Source organism: Platichthys flesus, chromosome 7, assembly GCF_949316205.1.
Source record: "Platichthys flesus chromosome 7, fPlaFle2.1, whole genome shotgun sequence".
In the NCBI taxonomy this organism is placed as follows: domain Eukaryota; kingdom Metazoa; phylum Chordata; class Actinopteri; order Pleuronectiformes; family Pleuronectidae; genus Platichthys; species Platichthys flesus.
Window position 1 is genome coordinate 16,996,291 of NC_084951.1, and position 17,926 is coordinate 17,014,216.

The window sequence follows — 17,926 nt, forward strand, 5'->3', positions numbered from 1 at the left end:
TGACATTTTCTAAGAAAAAAAAACTTTAATTCAAGTTCTATATACGTTTGAGTTAGTTTTAAGTCATTTATAAAATGTTAACGGTTTTATTATAAAATACTAAGCCTCAATTGCATTCTTTGTAATAAGTGGTTAATAACGAGACAATTCTAAAAAAAAGTTACATACAATGAATGTTGAGACACCAGGGGGCCGAAAGCAATGGGTTCTGAGGGACCAATACTGACACAAGAGATACTATTCCGATATATATTTTTTTGAAATGTGTCGTTATCTAGACTGACGGGATAACAGAAGCTTTGCTGCTGACACACATCCACCTTTGCCCTACAGCAGCAGCACATTGTATCGTAGGTGGTCATTATCGCTTGAATGTCACTTTCCCCTGCATTGTAACAACACTCCTAGTTGAGTGGTGATAGCACTCCCTTCACCGACATGACACCTTATACTAACATGCACTTTGGTTTGCCTCTCGTTTATCAAAGACATCCAACTTTCTCAATGTTGAATATCACAAGGAAGTTACAGAACACACGTGTTGTGTAACCATATCAAGGGTGTGCATGTTAAGATGAGAGGAAGAGATGGTATCAAAATGAGTGGACACTGATTGGTTGGCAGAATAATGAAGAAAGTAAAGCCTGGACATGTTTCTACATAAACTCTCAGCTGATCATATTAACTGCTATAGCACTGTTGGGAAAAATGAGGCGACAGCGCCATCCAGCCGGAGGAAATGGAAACTGCAATCTCTGAGGCGAAGATTAAACCTGAGATCAGATGAAGAAATTCGGACTTGGGATGGAGATATTTATGATACTGGTGCAAAAACTTAATTGTGCAGGTCCAAATATGACAACCTTAGCTTGAGATACTTTTCCTAATTCAAGGAAATCTCTCCCTAAATATGAACAGTAAATCTTTTATCTAGAGAAGTCACGAATTAGGGGAAAACAGATTAAATAAAAAAACAGAATCAGGAATGTTGTTTAGCATTTGTGTCAAATTCCATTCCCCGAAAACACTCAATATTAATTCACATTAGTTTGCTTCTCTAAACAGCATTGATGTGGCCCATCCAGTGCCAGATCAATTTCACTAGGCAAATGGGTTGATGGTTCAAATCTAGAGGCTTTTTATCATCTCAGCCATGGAGGTTATGTTTTCAGCTGACTTTGAAAGTATTCTACACAAACTACTGGAGGGATAAGCACAAACTAGAAGAGGATGGAAAATTGGTCGGAACAAACCTATTCGATTCATGAACAATGATAAAAAAAAAGAGCACTACTTCTCAAGTAATGTCCATGGATCTTGATTAAAAAAAATACCTGGCTTATTTAACGGACTGTCATTTATGAGTGCGTGAAATTTGACGTTAATAAGACCTGGTCCTAGTGAATTTAAATGCATTTTCTACAAGGGGGCCGTTGCACGTTGGCAGGGTATGCACTCTATTGAGTCTAACTCTACTTATTAGTGAGTTGCTCTCTCTCAAGCAGCTGCTGTAATGCTTCTATCCAGACTGTAGAGGCTGCACAATTCTGCAAACACCATGTGATTTTATTGGTACAGCATAAAGGCACAGATTTCATTCACTGAGCAGACTTGACCAAAGGAGTGATGAGGCACGGCCAACCAAAATACACAGACAGGAAAGAAACACAACTCATAAAACAGAAAAACACGTTTGGCCGACCACACAGTGAATGTTAGATGATCTTGCTTAAAACTGAATCTTAGTTTCATGGTACAGAGTCAAATCATACATGGTTAAACATGATCCTGTCAGGAGGGGGGGTGAAAGTGTCAAATAAGATTCACAACATAATACAAAATAAAAATAGCTGGTAGTCGTGTACCAAAAAAAAAACCGAAAAATATTACATAGAACAAAAAAGTGTCAGCTGGATAGTTTGTTAGTGTTAACAGGCAAAAAACCCCAGTGCACCGTAGATAACCTTAGTGTGTTCCAGACATCATTTTGCATACATCAAAAAAAGAGGAAAAAAACTGAAACACCCATCATGATGTTAAGTTTAACACTTCTAGCTGTGCTGGTAAAAAAACAAACAACGGCAGTTCATCTTTACAAAAACAAGTCTATTTACCGTGTTTTGGCTTATAAAACAGTACCATTACAAATGTAGTGTACACATCCTATACATCAGTGCTCCTCTGGTTAAGGCTTAATATGAAACCATAGCACATTCTCATCCCAACTCACGTGGAGGTAGAAATACTGCAGCGAGCCCACACAGTCGGAGCAACCACTGTGTCGTGTCCGTGAACAGTAAGGGTCGATTCTGTCATTCAAAGTGCAGCTGACACCAAAGTGTGAACTGAATCTGAAACGGTTTGTGAACTTTTCCAAAAAAGATAAGTGAGCCGAACTTTAAAAACACCCCCTTAACATTTGATCACAATCTTGTCCTCCAACCGAGTACCACTGGAAACCTTTTAAAAACGCCCTCTTCACCCTCCGACACTGTGTTTTAATATAAATACGACTCGTGTAGTGCATTATATTCTAAGAGGCACACTCTTACTTTGCGTCATGTGACCCGTTGATTATACAAACTGAAGATCCGACTCCACTATAAGCAGTGATAGAAGACGCACGGTTATAAGCTCGATCATTTCCTACTGTACAGAGACGAAATGAACAGTAGAAGAAAGTCACTGTGGCATAGTTTACATTAACACTGGCTACATGATTTGCAAAACCTATATTCAAACTGGTCTCACATCTGTCACACCCATGACGTAAATGCATGTGCCTGAAAAATATCACAGGTACATACTGATTGTATACGATTTCAGGATATCCCAAATTAAACTTGATTTTATATAGTTTGCTGGTTTCTTTCTGCGCCTCCATCAAGGAGGTTATGTTGTCCCCCCTGTAGGTCAGCAGGATATGCAACAAACTACTCACCTGACTTCCACGAAACTGAGATGGGTTTTTAGTTATTCTTTTCATAGCGTTCCGAGGGAATAATTAATGGATCTTGATGAAATAAAATCACATTTAGAGAACTGATATCTATGCGGCTTGATTGAATTTAAGAGGATTAATGAGCTTTAGCAGCATTCTACTGAGTGCCATTCTAGTGTTTACAGGTGTGTGTTTATCTGTTGGCAGGATTTCACTAAAAGTGTTGAACCAATTTGCACAGATCTTGGTGGAGGGATGGAGGACAGGCCAGGAAATCAGTACATTTTGGTGCAGATAACCAGACTACGTCGTATTTAGACATAGGACTATTTGACCGTGGCGGCGGTATACACTCTACGGAGTGCCATATTAGTTTATGTTTTTAGTGACTTAAATTTGCCATTAAAAACTGATATTTTGAACCTGACGTTGCACAGAGGTTTCTGTGATTAAATAATTAGACTGGATGACAATAAAATGCTTCATGATAAAGAAAACGTTTTGTTTTGAAATCCACAAATAATCAATTGTTTGAAAGGTCCCATATGTTATACTTACACAATACTTTTAGTTATGATTTCCATAAGAAGATATATCAGAAACCGTCTTAATGTAGTTTAAAATCTCTTCTCCCCCGCTCCCCTCTGGAGCACCAACAACAGCTCGGTGACTCACAGATGGTCTTTGCAGCCTATTGCTAACGCTTGGTAAGACTCACAGGTAAAATTTAAATGAACCGAGCAAGCCATCTAAACCAGACTAGACAGTCTGGATGGCCCAGGTGGGCTGTGTCGGGGGCGAGGCTGAGACGAGTGGTTTATGTCGTTGTGACATCATAAAGTTACAGGAGTCCTGACGGCTTACTTTAAGGCAGTTTCATAACACAGGCTGTGCACATTTCTCCATGACCTGAGTGCTTTGATACTTTCACAGTATTTATACAGCACTCCAACCAGCTTCATAATAAAAACTATCAGGAACATGTCACTTGCTACAATATGGGACCTTTAGGTCATGGGATACTGAAGAGAGAAATACATTTACATTGAACAACAGGTGTGACTACAGTGGGACTGTTGGTCTGTGTTTAGAGTAGAGGAGTGGGGTTTATGTGTGTTTGAGCTGGAAATAGTGTTTATACTCTATGTAATTAAAAAGTCTGTGGAGAGTCTCTGCATGCACGAGACGTGCTGCTAGTCGTTAACTAGTCTATAAACATGGTACTGCGCTCCATGTTCACTGGTGGACACTTCAAACACAAAGGCGATGCACAGCAGAGTCTCCTGTGTTTCTCTGTTGGACACCACCTAGTAAGAGACAAGAACAGAGGAAGACATTGTGAGAGGGTTAGAATTTAATGATGAATAATATGGGGAAAACAGCTCTCAAGAAATAGAGATGAAGAAAAAGACAGAATTAACAGAACTAAGGAGGTCTGAACATCTGGAGAGAATACACAGTGAAAACTTTCATCACTACATTGGGGAAAACCCTAGAAACCTTCTCCAGAACAATTTTGAATATTATCTTTGCTAACCAAGAATGGATAAAGCAATGTTTTCAAATCTCAAATTAACTGAAGATTACATCTATATTACTTGCAGTTAATCATGTGAATTATAAACGTTGGTACTTTAAACCAGGATTTGTTTATGTTCTACAACTATGCCACACGGTCACTCACACACACAGTCACACCTACCTGTAGGATGGTGAAGTTCTCCAGTACACTGTTCATCATGTATTTCTCCGGCAGGTGTTTGAGTTTATGGATGAAGTTGATCATGTATTCACACATGGGCGACCGATGGATGCGGAACACGTACTTTCCTCCTTCCAGATGTGCATATTCCGTCTGCAACATGCATCAAGATTAAAAACACATTTTGATACGGTTTGAAATTAAACTCTGGGTTTTTCCACATACTGGGCAGATGTTCTTACCTCAACCTTCTCCACCACCTGTTTACCAAAGGAGCAGACCTTTGTCGAGACGCTGATAGTGATGTTATCTGTTCCACTGTACTGACTGCTCACACCATAGAAAGCACTGGAACCCTCCTCAACGTCACTGCTCAGATCCGCCTGGAAAAAAAAAAATCGGGAAAAGGTGGAAAGAAAGTGAGTGTGTAAAGAGCAGAGGAAAGTCAGAAAGTCACCACCAAGGTCTAGTTCTCTTATTTCAAGACATCCATTTATGAGTGTATTCCTTCTCTAGGAGACATCATCTTGAAATATCAAAACAATTAATAAATCTTCTTATAGGTTATTTCTGGGGAATGCTGCCACCTATGTGTATTAGTGTAAAATCGAATGCAAAACTAGCAAGTTATTTTCAAACTTGCACCATTCCCCAATGATTCCCTTCCTTGTGAAAATTTGACTGAATTCCTTGTCTCAAACTTCCGGATTTTTTACCCAATTCTTGTCATCTCTAAAGGTACAACTAGTTTTATGTACTGACCCAGAACTTGACGAGGAAGAACGCATTGTGCGGCCCTTTTTCAAACAGCTCCTTTAAGCCACCCTTCTTCTCAGAGAACTTGTCATAAATCTGCCTCACGTCTATGGACTCCAAAACAGGGTCGTTGTAGCTCGGGTTCGATGGGCCAATGTGCACGAAAAGGTGTTTATACTGTTGAAAAAGAGAGGTGTGAGAGGTCAGAGGAATGCTTTGTTGTTGTTGGCTTTACATTAAAAACACTGGGATGTCCTTACCGCCTCTCTGTCTCTCTGCGTCTCCATAAAAGCAGAGAACTCCAGTAGCCGTAGTTTTGCAGAGGCGATGGTTCTGTCTTGCCATACAGGAGCCGCTATAGCTGCAGGGCGATGGGGCGGTAGGGGCTCATAACCTTGAACCAAGAAAAAAACGATTAACACGCCGATAATCACGATGATTAATCAAATCAGTCAGTTCATGTCCACACTTACTGATTGGAGCTGGGACAGGGGCTGGTAGTGTAGTGTATGGCGGCTGTGCAAAGGGCTTAATGCTGTTAAAGAAGTAAAAACCAGATGAGTGGGGAATCAAAAATGTGTAACCCAATTACTAATTGCACTTTCTCCAATTTAAACAAACAAAAGCAACTCATCTGACAGTGATACTTACTCCTGAGAATGTCCAGGCTGTCCTGGCATAGGGCCGGGCCAAAACTACACAAGGAAAGAAGGGAAACAGGGCAGATAAGATTACTCAGACTTTCACCAAGAAGGTAAAAAAGAACAGATGTGTGTGGGTCTGTGTGTGTGTCTCACTCTGACTGGTGGAGGAAAGGGAGTCTGAGGTTTCATTACACTCGCAGACACAATTTGAGCTGATGAGAGGTTGGCTACTGTCTGCAGAGCCTTGTCTTTGGAAACCTGGTCCTGAACAAGAAAACAACAGTGACACACGATGAAAAATGCTCCTTCTATCGAAATGCTGGTCATTACAGAGTGAGTGAAACTTAAAGGCCACCTTAGACAACAAGCCAGCCAACTTATTTTAACATGATGCAGTAATGAGGGGAGACAGGACAGAGTGCAAAGCAGAGACAGGGGGGATGCCAAAGCAGGAGGGGCACCACGCTAGCAGGCTAGAAGAGCTAACTGGAGCCATCACCAGTATTGAACTAAAGCCACTAAAAACAAGAGTAATGAGGATTTTATAGCCTGGCAGAAGAACTGCACTGTGTAGACAAGCGGTAATGTAATGCCAACCACGAAGCACAAAGCCTGAAGGAGAAAACTGGAATTATATGGCCAAAACTTACCAAGTTCATGGCCTACAGCAAAAAAGACACGATATCAATTAACTTCAGTACATTCAGTATGAAAGCAGGTCACAGAATCACTGTTAGGGCAATGAGGGAAAACACCTTGCTATCCCTCATACAAATCTATATAACAAACCTAACTCAACCCACATTCTAAGCTTTAAGCTAACATTCATCTTACATTGACAGTACATGCTAAGTCCTACTAACCTGTGCTGATAATTACACCAGGAAATATACTGACCTAAACGTGTATTAAAGTGTAGCAAATTAAATCAGAAAGAGGGGGATGGTACAACCACAGGAAAAAGGGCTATGACAGGAAAGGCAAAAAGAATTGAGGGAAAAGGTGAGGAGTGAGAACGTAGAGATCAGAAATGTATCGAAGGAGAAATTCTGCAAGTCTCAACGCATGCTAGGGGCGCAGTGAAACCTCCCTTGTGTATGCAGGTCTCCATGTGTCTTACTAGATGCCGTGTACATGCTAAGAACAACCATGCCAGCTAACCTACTGATCTCATGCAACTATCTGTCAAAGGTCAATCCTTTATAACACTGTACTCAACCTCATTGCCATGCAAAAAATAAAATATGACTCACTTTTACCCTCAGCAACAACAAACAACTGTCTAATGTGAATGTAAAGCAGTGAATGAGCATAAAAGCAACTGAATAAAGTATCTGACGAAATGAGTTTGCAGAGCCTGAGCTGGCCACACCATGTTCCCATGGCTATTAATTAGAACCATCCTAATGATATGATCAAGTGCCAAAGTCTTCATGAGTTGAATTTCTTCTCTTCTCCATCAAGGTGTTCAAGCTGCTCTGCCTTGAGGCGTTATCACACCTGAGAGTCCCAAAGTCTGATCCAAAGCTTGTGTCTTTGTGACATTGGTAACTTTTGATCTGGTTAGTTTTGGTTTCATGTTTCAATTTATGGACCACACTCAAGAAAGCACCTCTTGGTCGGACTAGATTTTGGTCCGTCGTTCTGGACCTTGGTCTGAGGCATCTTTCACACCTAAAATCTGCTTAATCCTGAGTCTGGGGTTTATAATATTTATATATTTAATTTAGTTTCTTTCTGGTTTCTATTTCATTAGAATTATACTACACCAAAGCAAATTGAACTGAATTCAATAATCTATTGGAGTTAAAAAATATTAAAGAACATGTCATCATAACCTGTATAATCATGTTGATTTGTACATATATTCATTAAAATATATAGTAATTACTGTCATTTTGCCAGAGCTGCCCTAATAGTAAAAATGTCTATTCTGACCAGTTAAGAGTTCTTGTTTCTCTACGTTATCCCTGCACCTGTCATATCGTTAACTTAACATTCACAGAGCTTCAAAGGTATGTATTGTAACACCCTGACAGAGAAGTATAACCCTTCTGCTTCATTGGATTAAGTTGGATGTGGGCCACATGCAGAGCAAAGCAGAGTCAGTGGGCATGTGTACCTTCAGATTAGACTGAATCTCACGAGACTTTCTCTTGGCCAAAACTTGCAGGTGACTAGAGACCTGAAGAAAGACAGGATGAAGGAAAAAGGGGAAAAGGAAAAGAGGAGCGGATGTGACTACAGAGGGAAGGGAGAACTGATTCAGCGGGCACCCACCTTGATGCTTGCCTGGTATTCTCGTACCCTCTTGCGTGCCAGAACCTGAATGTGACTAGACACCTAAAGTGAGCCCCATAAAAACACACACATTCACAGGGTGATTTCTGCAATCTTTAAACAATTATGGTCTATAAATAAGCATTTTAATAAGATTATCTATAATCAAATAAAACAACATATGTGACGGTATGCAGCAACTAGCAAATCATATTATATGAGATAACATGTAAATACGTATGTCTTCAATAACATCTGTGCAAACCTGTTTGCGTGTGCGTGTCTTCCCTGTTCGTAGCTTAATATAACGAGCTATCAGCTCATTTCGACCTGGAGTGGAGAGAGAAACGATAAAATCAGACTGGAGCATTTAAATACACATGTTTAAGCAAAACACAAAACAAATGTGCTTTGCTATGATGACATGGAGTAAGAAAAGCTGGAGCTGGGACAAGCTGTTATATTTAGTCATTCCGTGTCGAATCATCACACTATTGTTTTGAGCTGTAACAGATTTAATAACATTTTGGCACGATGATTTGTTAATATGAGAAACACACGGAACTAACATGTCATGCTTCTCAGCTCCCAACTAAAGGAGATGTAGTCTAACAAAGTTTGAACTTTTTAGTGGAACTCCGTCAGTTCACAGCTCCTTTAATAGAAGAGACTGAGAAATGTTTCTCATATTACAGCATTCTACAACAGAAAATAGTTCAAAATCATGACGAGCCATAATTTTGGACCCAGTTTAATGATGCTTGCTGCTGACGTATGACAGTGTTCATTTATCAAATAAATGTCCAAAACACTTAGTTTTATTTTCTGTGGCACATTCACCAAACAGACCGGCATGCTTTTAAATACACCACCCCTGTACAACTACTGGTGCAATCAAGCTCTTCTAATTGGCAGCAATGACAAGAATGAGCTCCAATTTATTAACATTAATCCAAACGTAATCAGTGCTTGAACCCAATGTTACAACGCAGTCTCTTATTCAGTCTGTATCTTACAATGCTAATCTCCTCAAGAACAATCATTACAAACCTGCTAAGATCATGACTCCAGCATGTTTTTCAGCCTTCTTGGTTTATTTGGTATGAGGAAAAGACGGTATTTGCACACACAGCAACACACTGATGTCTGTGGTTGTATGATATTTAGGACAGCCTGTGTTAATTTAATGTCAGATTTGTTCTTGCCTGCTGGCAAAGCTTCTTAGCAGATGGTCAAATAATGGAAACGGAGGGGGAAAGGAGAGAGGAGAGGTTATCATACAGTTAAGAGACGCCCTAAATGTGGTGACTAATAACTGCCAGCTCATTTCTTTCGTTCTCTGCCTCCCCCGGCTCCAGCTCACATCAAACGATTGACTTGTCTCTGATTGTAACTGGTGAGCAACCCTCTGGTCACTCTACTGCAGAGGTCTGAAAGCCTTGAGTTTAAGGTAAAGGCGATTAAACGATGATTCCACTGCTGCAATCATCTAATCACATCCACACATGTACTGTTATCATCATCTACATAACCAGCCTTCTTTCTGGGAAGTGGTGTGATGCTGTTGGGACTGAGGTCACATCAGGCTGAGTCACATCAGCTCCATGAAGTTAACAGAACACAGAATTCCATAAGATCTACAAAAAAGGGGCTGACTCAGACACAGCAGCCTGCTCCAATTCCCAAAACAGGACACATGCCGTTTCCTGTAGTCTACCACTATTCCACATACTGCCAAATGCTTTTTCATCAGACCTTGCTGCAAGCAGTCATTAAATAATTTACACTTTAACATGAGAACACATCAGGGAGGTTGGAGGTCAGAACACATTGTATTACAGGATGTGGTATGTTGATTCCAAAATCCTAGAATGCATCTATAATCTATAATTAGGTTATGATTCCATCTCAGTCCATGAGTTAAAAGAAAACGCCAAAACTACAGGACAGATTAGGGAAACATTTAGTGAAGGGATGAGGGGTGGGTTCATATGAGGTGGGACTATACCAGCGGTGAATGGTGAATACTTAAGTCGTTTTAGACATGACCAGAGAATTCGGTCTGGTCTTTCTCCAGAGTAGCAGGAGGTTCTCCGCTCAGACATGTACACAACAGCAATGAATCCTCCGGAGGATTCATTGAGAACCTTCTAGCTGTTAGGCAACAGTGCGTTAACCACTGTACCCGGGCTATTCAGAGATTCTCACAATATTATAAGGAGCTTTTTGTGGGTGTACTGGTTTGAAGATGGGAAACCAGTGGGTGCTTGGGTAAGAGTTGTCTCTGTAACCAGTGTGACATGGTGTTCAGGCACTCACAACTCTGGCACCACTACTCATTTCCTTTTCTATAGACATAAAACCAATTTGGCGGATTTGTGTGCATTGGTGGTAAGATGATCACCCACTTTCTATTATTACTTGGAGGCTACATTTAGAGACTTTTCCTTAATGCTCCAGCAGAGAAATTTCCACATCGTGTCATACCTAGCGTTGGTATTACGGTCTTCGTGTCAGTTTAGCTTTACAATGTGTGAAAACGTGTACCAGCACGACTTTTCTTGTTTGCTTTGGGGGAAGTGGGGGTGGTCAACACAGTGGGCCCACATTTCCACAAAAGGAGAAAATGCCGCTATGCTGAAACAAACTTTCCCCTTCTGTCGCATGGGATCACATATCCTGTTCCCCCTCACAACAGACACACACATACACAAATGCAAAACACAGACTGCTGCAGGCGTGAATGCCAACTCTGTCAAAAAAAAAAAAAAAATGCCGGGAATGTTGGGTTTTAGCCAAGGTCTCCTATAAAGTAGGAAGACATGTTCAAAATACATCAGTGCTCCACTCGCAGCATCCGGCACATATTATACAAGACACAAACAAAACTCACACTGCATGTGTGCAATAAACCCTTATGAACCAGTCAGTAAGTAATTAGTGACCCGTGGGAATGAGCAATCAGTCAACTTCTGCATATGTTAATCCTAACCTGACCTGAAGTGTCAGACGACTCTGTCCTTTGACCTCTGCCCCTGCTGGCTGCACTTTAACCTCAAAGCTAAATAGCCCTCTCCCCAAATTCCTGCAAGCCCATCACCTGGGTAAAAATAAGAAGCCTTTACAAGAAGAATCAATGAACCACTGGCTTCCAAAGTGCACACGGCCGATTCAGTCTCAGCTGTCAATCTTGACGTTTCACCCCGTTTTCATAGCATCACATAACCAATCCAGTCCATGGTGTAAACAGTTTTTTTTTTTACCATAGTAAATGCCTTTACACGCTGTAGATGACCACACAAAGCTAGATTCCTAAGAAAACTGCTGAAATGGTGTATGTTTCCTGAGAATCAAAAGTCTGAGGCCATGTCCATATTGTGAGAAAGTGATCTCAGCCTATTTGACCTAACTCTATCATGTAAAATCAAAAGGGAGCTAGGAATCATTTTACTAAACAAGAACCTGCAGTACAAAAGTTTATGTCTGCAAACTGAGCAGTGAATCATTTGGGATATTCTGCTCCTGATAGTTAATAGGATGAAAACCCGTCATTTTAGGATGACAACTTTGTGGTAGTCCTCACCATACATCTTCCCCTCGTCTGACAGTATGATCTTCCTCCTGCCGCAGGGAGGGTAGATGGCCAGTGCTTCCTGAAAGCTCTGCTCGATGTCTGGACTCCATACTCCCTCAGGGTCGCCGTCCAATGCACGGTCTGCCCCATCAGCCAGTCCCTCTCCATCGGCACCCTCCTCCTGCGCCCCGTCAGGGCTGCCACGGCAACTCCACTCCGACGCAATGATGACGGCTCCGGCCACAACACACCTTGAACAAATGGTAAAATACATTACTAATAATGTGATGCTGTAGAACATTTGAAGGGTTTCAAAACAGGTTTTCATCCACATTATAAAAATATTAGAGCAAATTATCAACCATAATGTAAGCGTAGAGAGCAATATTTGTTTTGATATCTGATGATATCAAAACAAAGTCACATGTGTTATAATAAATTAAGTTTGACACGTGTTACAATAAACCATTGTGTTTGCCACTAGTACACAGCCCCAACAATCTATATGAAAATGATTGTTGGTCCATATGAAAATGATTGTCGGTACTAAACTGAAACTCTTAACTGACTGGACATCTTGTGAAATATATTATTTTGCAATGTGAGAGGTGGAGAAATGGGCTCAGAGCAGAACCGGGCAACCAAACAGCGCTGTATGCTGTCTCAGCACCACAGAACCACACATGGGATGAAGTTTTAAAATGTGGTTTGATTTAGAACTAGAAGCAAATCATGGCAACGTCTAAGGGCCTGGAGACGAGGGGCTTTCCAAGTACAAGTGAGAACTGGCTTTGTTACTGACTGGGGCCACTGAGGTGAGGCAATGTGGCAAAGTATCCCAGAGAGTTTTATAAACGAGGCCCAATGACTCCCAATGGGAGTTCAAGACACTCAAGAGTGGCCTTGAATGTCACATAGACTGATTGATGGACAGGACCAGGGTTGCCTTTACGGCTGCTGAGAATGGTGAAAGATTTCTTGCAGTCGCAATGTCTCCGCACTTCACCAAGACGAGATCAGCTTCGTCTCAAGTTGTTTACAGCTTCCATGGGTACAGGGTGTATTAATAGCCCTGGCATCTGGGGTTAAAGTACTGCCAAACAAAATGGCAAAACATTAAAAGCATGTCAGTTTCTGAAGTCACTGGCCAAGGTCAATGAAGGCACTGACAGTTGGTATGAAGATACAACAAGATGGAATATGAGATGTCAAACTAATAAGCTGTAATGGCGAGATTATTTAATAGCTTTTACGAGCTAATTGTCGGAGAGAAACTTGCTCAAAAGATAATACTCAAAGCCATATGATTTTCCCAGAAGCGTGCAATCTTGCCTGCCGGGGCCACATGAGGAAATTACACATTCTTTTGTTATTGTTGAAGATGCTCCAAGTCTCCTCAAACACACGCACACATATACAACACGAGTGCGGCCCGGTGTGTAATGTTTTCCAGAGAGTGGCTAACATGGTCCCTGCCACAGGAGAACCGCAGAAGATCAGCGTGGTTTCTGCGCTTCCCTGCTGTGGTGGGCTTATGGACCAACACGGCAACAGGGCCTTCCCAGTTTCAATCACTGCTGATGGGACTGTGCTGTTGCCATAGAGATCAGACAGTCCCTGGTGAGATGGTTGGTAGAGGGCGAAGCCTGAAAGAAAATTTGGACGTTTTGGGGGGTCTTGAAAGTTTTATAGAGTGAGAACTCTTGTTCCGACTGGATCTGATTAACCTTCATGTTATGTCAGGGTGAAAGGTCATAGACACACCAGGGTCCTCTTAACAGCTCAAGAACAACATTAACACTCCTCTAACCTCGCTGATACTTTTTAGTGATGACTAATTCGATGATTAATACGTAAATGGAGGTTTTAGAGCACATCAAGTATTCTAAGAGCGTATATTCAATACTCTGAACTCTTCAGGCATTGAAAAATATTTCTAAGGAATTAAATACTCTACTTTGTATGAACCTTGAATCTCATGTCTAGACAATGGGTGCAATGGTTTGTAGATAAATTGATGAGTGAGTCGATGTAGAATGAGACAGGAACTTTATGTTTATAAAACATATTTTCATAATCACATAAAAAGATTAGTCATCCTTTTTTTTCCAGGGTGGCTACTAAAAAAAAGGTTTAGCAGCCACCGTGATCTGTGAGATGAAGAGCTGCACACATCTTTCACTGTGTTCTGTCCGTACATTCAGGACATGTGCAGCATAAAGGCACTTGCTAACAGGGTGATGGGGAAATTGCCCAAACTTTAAACAACAAAGGTTTTTTATCAGCCCCAAGAATTTGGTGAGTTGTATTAAACCTCAATTGCTGTTACAACCAGTAACTACAGGTGTCACCAAATCAACCAGGACAGACATTTTTGGGACTGTTACCCAATTTCTTTATGTTGTTTATTTCTTTAACTGTGGTTGGATTTTTAACTTGCTCAGATAACACCACATATGTCCTTGATGATGTGACGATAATGCTTTCAATTAATTTCTGCATTTTTTCACTCTACTCAAATATAAAAGATTCATCTTCTCAGTACTTTGTTGCAGATAATGTTTGAATATAAAGAAACTGTATTTAAAAAAAGGGAAAAGTTTGTTGGTTTTACAATAATTTCTACACGTCTGTGGGACAGCACAACCAGGAATTAAATCCAATGTCAACACAACGCACAAGTTAACTTTGATTAAATCACTGCGAACACTGATCCAGCTGAAATACATTATTGACAGTAAATAGTGTACTACTGTGCACTCAATGGCCACTTCATGAGGTGCAGGTGTAAAGCTGAGCCATAAATCCCATCGTCTTTACAAAGGGTAATAAACTTTTTTGGGGATTGACACTGGTATTTAATTTAACTACATGATTATGACAAAGGTTGTAGTTTGACTTGATGTTGACATGGACTACATCACATTCGCAGATCTGTTGAATGTTTTTCCAAACCTCAATTATAAACACTTTATAATAGTACAGCACATGTAACTTCACAAGACTATGAACTCAATAATAAACTTTAAGGAAGTTTTAACCTAACCTGAACACAATCATCTTCTCTGGTTTGCATTATATTATCTAGGTTTGCCAAGTTAAGTGTCTCAGAAGTGTGTACATGGAGACTTTGATTTAGGAAACCATGCAACAACCTTTTAGCTGTTTTTATGTACCAGGCTGGTGATGATGCAGAGCTACAACATGAAATTTCTCTGAACTCAGATATAGCTCTGCCATCTCCAACAAAGATAGATCCCAGTGGCCAAAAGGTCAGGCGGTCCTGTGCAGAGAGGAGCCAGTGGAGCACTGAACTAAATAAAGCCATGAGCTCAGCAAACACTGACAAGACACATGCACATTACACAGGCTGCCATCTGCTGCAATGGGAAATAGCAGTGACGTGATGATAAACTCGGCTTAACGTCCTTGCAGCACTTTATAAGATTTCCCCCCTGCAGCTGAATAGCACTGCTGCTGCGGAGCTGAAGTTACCAAGCTCCAACTTTAACTCAACACGACCTCACTCATCTGTTCATAACCATCTCGGCACTGGTGGTGAACAAAGGTGCTATTGTGATGGTTCATCGTTTGACTTCTGCTGAAAAACCAGTCTCACATGTTGGTGAAACTTTCACAACAACTAGAAATGAATCCCAGCTGCGGCTAGCACGTAGAGGTGGAGGGAGGTGGGGGTGGGGGGGGCATGAAATCACATTCAGCGGCTGCTGGGAGACGTTTAGCTGAACTGTGAGTTGGCAAGAAAAAAGCCTTTGAACTGAAGGCAAAACCGCGAAAAACTTTCTTATACCGAAGTGGAATAGTAGTGAAAATCACCAGACAAAGATTTAACAGTGTTTATAAGGGTTTTAAGTCCCTTTCCTTCTCTGGAAGTTTCGGACGAGCCAGTGCTAACACACTCGAGCTGACATGCTAGTTAGTTAGCTTGCGGGCTAATACTACCCACCGAAAAAAACAAGCTCCAAACTAACTCCGACACTCGACAAGAAAGTCAGCCCGACGACAGCACCGGTGAGCGGGTGCGTTGGAGCGGGGGAGTCCCTGCTCGACACACGAGGCTCGGAATCATCGAAGCGGCGGCGGGGAAATGCGAAATATGTGAAAAATCCCAAAACTTCAGGCGCACACGGAGCAGCAGCTGCAGCGTGAAAGTTGGTGCACACAACAAAGAAGTAGCCGAGAGCGCACTCACCTCACAACGGCTCCCCTGTCCCGCTCCTCCGGACACACAGCGACCTCCTCGGCGGGTCGTTCCCACCGCAGAAGCCTCCGCGATTCACCGGCGACAACAAAAGATGATCGTGTTTGTGACAGGGGGGAGAAAAAACGGCGGAATGCCAAGTATGAGTTTTCGTGTGGAATTAACGCGCGGAGGAAAACGCACAGAGGCGTGGCGTCGAGAGCGAGCACACGCAAAAGTTTTGTGGATCCCAACCACGCAAACTCCTCCCATGACATCAGACTCCTGGTGGGAGAGGAGCGGTGGGGAGACTCGGCTTCTTCTTATTAAACAGTCAACAAGTACAAGATTTCTACTTATATATACCAAAATAAAATAAAACATTTAAGAGAGAAGAGGGTTGCATTTCATCTTGTTATACAGTCAAAATAACAAGTAAAAGATTAGTACTAAAATATATTAAAATTAAAAATGTGTACGAGAGCGCCACAAGAGGCCAGAGGAGCGATATTCGTCTTATTCTAGTTACAAGGTAAATCAACAGGTAAAATGTTGATACTAAGATAAGAAATATATAAGAGAGGGCCACAAGCGAGGAGAAAATAGGTGATGATGCTCATGTTATTGTTTTCATTTAGAAGGAAAAACAAGTTAAATATAGCACCCTGTACTAAAATATAGATATGTACTTAAGGTAAACAAAAAACAAAATGTTTCAAAATGTATCTTATTTCCCAAGTTTTTGGCACATTATACATTTGCCTTATAATACAATATATTTCACTATGTTTTTCATGTAAACGTAAAAATATTGAGTGTCCTTGAAACAGAAATAGCACTTAAACAGGGAAAGGTCCATGAAGTATAGGAGGAGACTGTGTCCCTTACTGGATAGTGGTCCAGTCCTACATAATTATCTGTCATTGGTATTTACTTATGATTGATAGATAATCTGCTAATGCTTTTTAAATTAAAATTGGACAATTTAGTTGAAGTGATATATTAATAAGAACATGTTTTGGGTTAAGCTTAACGATCCAAAGTAAATGCCGAACCCTAATCCCTCTACCCGAAACTAAACCTAATTCTTACCCTTCCCCCGAAACCGGGTCGTAACCCTCAAACAGCCCATTGAAAGTGGGTCAGTAAGCCAAAACTCAAGGTTGTAGTCTCAAAATGTTCCTCCCAAAGATATCTGTACAAATATACACACTCACATATCAAGATACTTTTTCTGTAGTCTTTAGGGTTATTTTTGCTACTGCATAAAGATCCTATATGATTTCTAAGACTGTGTTTTTATAGTCACATTCTTTACATTCCATTGTTTTTAGCTGATTTGATCGACTAGTTTATGCCTCTACTTTCTGTGATGAAGGCCCTACTACTGCTTTTATACATCACACAACATTGTGAAACTTTACAATTGATAGGGAGAGACTAGAGAAGGGGTAATCAAATACAGCTCAGACACCCACATATGTTTTGGTCAGCGCTGATTGATAATTTAATGCACCTACTTTCCCATATGAACAGGGGGAGAGTATTCTGCTTGTGTAACCCACGTGCAGAAGGTAATCGGTATATGAAATGGTCTCTCGACAAAAGGTCACCTGACAGACATAGAGACTTAAATTCTGTTATTCTCAACATGCCCCTCAGCTGCTGAGAATAAGCTCCTGTTTAGTGGTACAGATTAAAGGCTTATACCTGAACTTCAATTCTGCAACACACACTTTCCCCTTGTTTTCAGCAGTTATAGTCAGATCTTTCAGGTTTGATGCAGAACTCTCAACATTACAGAGATAGATATATTGATCCAGAGGGA

General features: G+C 41.0%; 1 protein-coding gene across 3 annotated transcripts; it reads right to left on the reverse strand.

Annotated features, from left to right (window-relative positions):
* Positions 1 to 1,545: 1,545 nt before the first annotated feature.
* On the reverse strand, positions 1,546 to 16,417 carry tead3a (TEA domain family member 3 a). Of its 3 annotated transcripts, XM_062391850.1 has the most exons (14): positions 16,111 to 16,417; positions 11,907 to 12,148; positions 8,589 to 8,653; positions 8,324 to 8,386; positions 8,166 to 8,228; positions 6,694 to 6,705; positions 6,197 to 6,307; positions 6,051 to 6,094; positions 5,873 to 5,934; positions 5,660 to 5,793; positions 5,406 to 5,576; positions 4,886 to 5,026; positions 4,644 to 4,796; positions 1,546 to 4,248 (listed from the first exon to the last, which is right to left on the reverse strand). In XM_062391850.1, the coding sequence occupies exons 1-14, from the start codon at positions 16,374 to 16,376 to the stop codon at positions 4,135 to 4,137; spliced, it is 1,641 nt and encodes a 546-aa protein (XP_062247834.1). In that variant the 5' UTR covers positions 16,377 to 16,417; the 3' UTR covers positions 1,546 to 4,134. The 3 variants fall into 3 exon arrangements, with proteins under 3 accessions (XP_062247834.1, XP_062247835.1, XP_062247836.1); XM_062391851.1 differs by lacking the exon at positions 8,166 to 8,228; XM_062391852.1 differs by lacking the exons at positions 6,694 to 6,705; positions 8,166 to 8,228.
* Between the last annotated feature and the right edge of the window lie 1,509 nt (positions 16,418 to 17,926).